General features: G+C 50.3%; 1 protein-coding gene across 1 annotated transcript; it reads right to left on the bottom strand.

The window, feature by feature from the left end:
• Positions 1–661: 661 nt before the first annotated feature.
• Positions 662–6,186, bottom strand: LOC120496541 (otoferlin-like; the record flags this gene model as incomplete). The annotated part of the gene is made up of 4 exons (XM_039697098.1): positions 662–752; positions 1,917–2,103; positions 4,082–4,268; positions 6,027–6,186. Coding segments are annotated over 4 exons (625 nt in total), but the record flags the coding sequence as incomplete, so codon positions are not given.
• Positions 6,187–6,314: the final 128 nt, after the last annotated feature.

Below are 6,314 nucleotides of genomic sequence, written 5' to 3'. Positions count from 1 at the left end.
ACCACTTTCCTGGTCTCTGTGTGGTGACACGGGCTGGGACTGTGTGTTCTTGTGTGTCCGTGGAAGTGTAGTTGGCGCCATCCATGGAGAGAGTTTTCAAGGAATCCTGGAATAATCTGGGTTGGGAAAGAGCTCCCAGACCATCGAGTCCAGCCTGTGACTGATCCCCACCTTGTCCCCAGCCCAGGACACTGAGTGCCACATCCAGGAATTCCTTGGACACCTCCAGGGATGGGCACTCCAAACCTCCCTGGGCAGCCCCTTCCAAGGCCTGACCCTCCTTTCCAGGGGGAAATTCCTCCTGGTGTCCAACCTGGCACAACCAGGGTGAGCAGAAACATTTAAATCTTTTATCTTAGTCTCCTGCCTAATGGATTTGCAGGAGATTTTTCCGGCAGCATTTCCATCGGATCCCAACACTGCCAAGGCCTCCACTAACCCATGTCCCCAGGTGCCACATCCAAACGGCTTTTAAATCCCTCCAGGGATGGAAACTCCACCCATGCCAGGGATCAACAGCCATTTCCAGGGAGGAATTTTCCAGATATCCAACCTGAGCCTGCCCTGGCCCAGCCTGAGGCCATTTCCCCTTGTCCTGTCCCTGTTCCCTGGCAGCAGAGCCCGACCCCCCTGGCTGTCCCCTCCTGTCAGGGAGTTGTGCTCGTTGAGCTCCTGGTGCTCATCCATGAGGGTGTAATTCCGCGTGGAGCCGTACATGTTCACCCAGGCGGGGCCGAAGGTGGGCAGGAAACCTGAGGGGGTGGAAGGGACAGGTGGGAAGGGGGTGGAGAGGAAAAAGGGAATGTCTTGGCAGTCATGGTTGGCACCACTTTCCTGGTCTCTGTGTGGTGACATGGGCTGAGACTGTGTGTTCTTGTGTGTCCATGGAAGTGTGGTTGGCGCCATCCATGGAGAGAGTTTTCAAGGAATCCTGGAATAATCTGGGTTGGGAAAGAGCTCCCAGACCATCGAGTCCAGCCTGTGACTGATCCCCACCTTGTCCCCAGCCCAGGACACTGAGTGCCACATCCAGGAATTCCTTGGACACCTCCAGGGATGGGTACTCCAAACCTCCCTGGGCAGCCCCTTCCAAGGCCTGACCATCCTTTCCATGGAGAAATTCCTCCTGGTGTCCAACCTGGCACAACCAGGGTGAGCAGAAACATTTAAATCTTTTATCTTAGTCTCCTGCCTAATGGATTTGCAGGAGATTTTTCCGGCAGCATTTCCATCGGATCCCAACACTGCCAAGGCCTCCACTAACCCATGTCCCCAGGTGCCACATCCAAACGGCTTTTAAATCCCTCCAGGGATGGAAACTCCACCCATGCCAGGGATCAACAGCCATTTCCAGGGAGGAATTTTCCAGATATCCAACCTGAGCCTGCCCTGGCCCAGCCTGAGGCCATTTCCCCTTGTCCTGTCCCTGTTCCCTGGCAGCAGAGCCCGACCCCCCTGGCTGTCCCCTCCTGTCAGGGAGTTGTGCAGAGCCACAAGGTCCCCCCTGAGCATCCAGATTTTTTTTTATTAAGAAATTTTCAGGGAGGGCAGTGGTGGGAAATGGGCAGGTCTTTGGCAATTCCCCATTTTGAGGGTCGAGGAAGGAGAATGCCCTTTTTGTTCCTTTCCAGTCCCACGTCTGGTTTCCCATCTTTGCCCACAAATGCTCATCCGTCCACTGAATTTTTGGAAGAGCAAATTGTTCTGGGGTGTCTTTGCTTTCAGGTATTGGCTGAGGGTTTGTGACAAATCTTGGTTTTCAGGGCATTGGCCCAGGAACCTCTCTCATTTCCGGACATCAAGGTCTCTCCAGATGAGCACCCAGGAATTCCAGGGGTGGGAAGGAACCTGGAAAACTTTTTGAACTCTGCCAAAGGAATGCCCCTGTAGCGTTTATGCCCCCACTTCAACTTTACCTTTGTCCCCTTCGTTGGAGATCTTCCTCAGGTCGATGAAATGGGTCCCGATGGCCACGTCATTGACCTTGTCCGAGTCCCGGATCTGGATCTTGATCCGCTTGCACAGCGGGGGGAACATCTCTGTGAAGATGATTTGCTCGTTCCAGAGGGGCTCGTAGCTGCTCTTCTGTATGGATGTCTTTCCCTGGGAATCGAGAGGAGATGGATATCAGACAAAGGTTGAGTAAGAGCTTGAGATGAGAGATGTGGGACTCCAGGCGCCTCTTCAAAATGCAGTTTGTTTTATCCAAGATGTTACAGCAGTCTGGGGTCGTGGGATTTTGGAACCCCCAATGCTGAAAATTTGAAATTTTCTGTGCTGAAAGGCACAGACCCACAGGAGAGCACTGCATTTGACCTGAGGCTGTGGAGAAGGCTTCAAAAATTGATTAATAACACTGGGATTATGGGTGTGGAGTTGGTTAGAAGTTTGTGATCTCACAGGGTGAAAAAACTTGATTTGGGGTTTTAGTCTATGGTGATATATGGGAGCAAGGATGGAGAATTTTAGGTGTGGGTTAGATGTCTTTTTTGCACCTTTTTCTTCCTTCTTCACAGATCTGGGTGGTTTTCTCTAATTGGATGAAAGATGTCCGCATTGGGGGTTTTGGGTGATCATAATTGGGTTAGAAACATAAAAAATATAGATGTCAACTGTTTATTTTTTATTATGTCAACTGTTTTGGACTTAAATAGCCTTGAACAGACACCATTTTAGTTGGCTTTTAAGGGGGAGCTCACATCTTGTGAGTTCGTAATAGATAAGGATGATAAACTTCAGAGTGAGACTTCTAAAACAATATCTCCTGAGTGTTATGCAGCCTGACCTTGGAGCGAGAAAGAGCCTGGATTTCCAACAGTGGGTGACGGAGCCATGGCTACAGCTGTCAGCTCCAGCTGCAGACAAGCCTGAAAACCCTTTAGTTTTGGTTACATTGCATTGTTCTTTGCTGAGCATCTTAATACATAATCAACCAATAAATACCTTTAGTATTACCTATGACCTATCATTATTATGGTCAATACTATCCAATCACATGAGTTAGAATGTTACAGTTTAAGCTTAAAGTTGTGTTTCAGTTTTCTTGCAGTGGAAAATTGTTAGACCTTTTTGCTACTTGCCACATCGACATGTTTGTTTGCCTGTGGTATGTTTCTGCTTGGAAAAAAACATCTTTTTGTTTGCGGTCAGCTTATCCTTTGCTCTAAGTCACAAAATCTCTTTCCAAATCGACTTAACCTTTGTTTTCATAGTTGTACAGCAAGACTGGCTCAGCAACTGTCAATTTACACATCTGTTCTTCTATATCAAAACTTGTTCCACCTCTATTTCGTTCTCAGGTTCTGCATTTTGAGAGCTTTCTGCCAAGCATGCAGATCTGTGAAAGTTTCTTGTCAAACTTTCATCCTTCCCAACAGGTTGGATCTCCCAAACCATCCCTTACCACCCGAGCTGATCCCTTCCACCCACTCCACCCTCTCCTGAGCAAAGAATTCTCCTCCTCAACTGGAGAGGGCTCAAACTCAACCCGGAGAGAGAAAACAAAGTGACACCATGCCCATCTCGACGTGCCAGGTGACACGACACCCATATAAACCAAGGTGACACCACACCCATCTCAATGCACCAGGTGACACCATGCCCATCTTGATGTGCCAGGTGACACCACACCCATTTTAATGGGCCAAGTGACACCATGCCCATCTCACAGTGCCAAGTGACACCACGCCCATCTCAATGCACCAGGTGACACCACACCCATCTTGACGTGCCAGGTGACACCACACCCGTCTTGATGTGCCAGGTGACACCACGTCCATCTTGACATGCCAGGTGACACCACTCCCATCTTGATGTGCCAGGCGACACCACACCCATCATGCCAGGTGACACCACGCCCATCATGCCAGGTGACACCACGCCCATCCTGACATGCAAGGATGACCGAGACCATCTATGGCCACCTGCTGGTGTCACCTCCTGTGGTCATCCTGGGAGGTGACATCACACCCATCATACCAGGTGACACCACGTCCATCCTGACATGCAAGGATGACCGAGACCATCTATGGCTACCTGCTGGCGTCACCTCCTGTGGTCCCCCTGGGAGCTCCCCGCTCACCTTCTGCCCCGCGAAGGCCACCTGCACGTAGGGGTCCACCAGGTCCTTGTTCTCGCCGATGAGGGCCTTCTTGACGTTGGCCATGATGCTGGTGTTCATGCGCGGCAGCCCCTCAGCGCGGTAGATCTTGATGTAGAACCGAGCCCACTGCCGCTCGGGGGGCACCCCATCAGGGAGCAGCAGGTTCCTGGAATGTCAGTGGATGGAGTTGGGAACAGCTGCTGGGGTGGGGTGGTCAGGGAATCTTGGGTTGTCTGCTGTCGGGGTGACCCAAGAGTCCCTTTTTTCCAGCCCACTGGCTGAAGAAAGAGTTGGGATTCTTCAGCCCTGGTTCACAAGGTTGTTTATTGTCGATTATCTAAAATATTTTCTCTCAGACCCACAGAGGTCTGATCTGCAGGTCTCTCAAGGGCACACTGCCCACCCCCGGGCTGGTGTCTACATTTTATACTACAAGTTACATATACTTTATTTATCATTATTTTCCAATACCTATCTCCGATGTTAGACTGTCTACTTCTACTTTAGACCAATCCAAATGTGCCACCATCACCAAGAAGATGGAGGCTAGGAAGAAGAAAGAAGAAGAATAGGACAACACCCAAGTCCCTCCATCTCGCCTCCTAGACCCCCTATAATAAAATTGACAAAATTCCACTTTTCACCCTGTGGTTAATTCATTATTACTCTACTAAAACTTCTGTGACTTGTGATTCTTCATACAAGGTTGGTAATTTGCTCCGTGGGTTAAGATTGAGATCCCAAGTGTCTTTGGCTTCCTGCCAGGACTCCCCAGCCCCCTGCCAGGGGCACGTGTCACCCTTTCCACAAGGGAAGACTGAAGGTTGGATGGGATGATCTCCATCCAACCTTTGTGGTTCCATAAATGACCAGAGAAAAGCTGCTCCATTTTCCGAGCACTGACTCCTTCCGCTTCCACTCCAACCCACAGAAATTGAATTAATGGGGTTTTGGAAGAATTGCTTTTTCCTTACCAAGGGGAGCTTGGAGGATTATTTTGGGGATGAAATTAACTCCATTCATTTGGGGTTTTTTTGGGATAGGTGGCTTTCCTCCTCTGCAGGAATAAATGGGAATGCTGTGAATAAAATATTTCTAGTGCAATTCTAGGAATTGCTGGAGTTTTCCTTGACTGGTGGAAGGTGTCCCTGCCCATGGCAGGACGGTTGGAAGAAGGTGATCTTGAATATCCCTTCCAAAACAAACAACTCCAGGATTTTAGGAATAAGTAGGAGAACATCACCACTACAGCATGAGATGAAGCCCAAAGTACTGGAGGTGGTTCCTCAAATCCCAGCAAGTCAGGAGAGCTGTGCTGGTGCTTTCTGACTGTTAATGGCTGCACTCAATCCCAGAGGTCTTTCCCAATCTAAACCATCCCATGATTCCATGTGGGGAGAGCCACAGAGGCAGATTAGAAATTGAGATATTAATTTATCTGGAAAAGTTTTGGGGCTGGAATAAAGCCTTAAAGCTCCTGATTTTGGTTCCGTGACCTTTGAGATGTTCTGGGCAGTCCAAGATCCCTGTTCACACACACAGCCTGGGAAACCCCATCCAGACTTCCCTGCTCTGCCTTGGGGTGTGAGATTCCATCCCATTATCCCCCATCCCATTATCCCATCCCATCTTCCCACCCAGGGCCCATCAGGAACATCAGGGAACATCAGAATGGGTGCTGCTGGAGAGTTCAACCACCAGCGGATGGTCTGACCCCACAGGAAGGACAACCCCATGCTGGAGATCACCTGGAATTACACCAGGACCATGCATTCCCTCCCAGAAAACCACCGGACTGGTCCCTCTGCTTTCATGGCTCAGGGTTTGCCACCAGGTTTGCATCCTGTGATCCCACCCAAGGGACAGAGAGGTGGAAAGGATTCCCGAGGGAGCCAGGAAGAAGCGGATCCCAGCAGATCCCTACCCTTCGATGTCATCCTCCTCCGTCTCATTGGCCTTGTGCGGGGTCTTGATGTTGTCCCCTTTGCCTACCACGGCGATGTCACACTTGAGGTAGCCCTTGAGGCCTGCCGTGAGGTCCTCAGGGTCGGACAGGATGGCCCATTTGTGGTAGAACTGGTGCTCTGCAACCCAGGGGACAAGAGAGACCTTTGTCACCACTGGACACGGCCAACACCACCAGGACACGGTGTTCCATGGAGTGGGACCTGCCCTGTGCATGGGGGATCCCAACAAACCCCTGGAAAATCCA

Source organism: Passer montanus, unplaced genomic scaffold (genome assembly GCF_014805655.1).
Source record: "Passer montanus isolate IOZ18808 unplaced genomic scaffold, ASM1480565v1 scaffold1164, whole genome shotgun sequence".
Lineage (NCBI taxonomy): Eukaryota > Metazoa > Chordata > Aves > Passeriformes > Passeridae > Passer > Passer montanus.
Note: the sequence above shows the minus strand (reverse complement) of the source record. Positions and strands in the feature narration are given on the sequence as shown.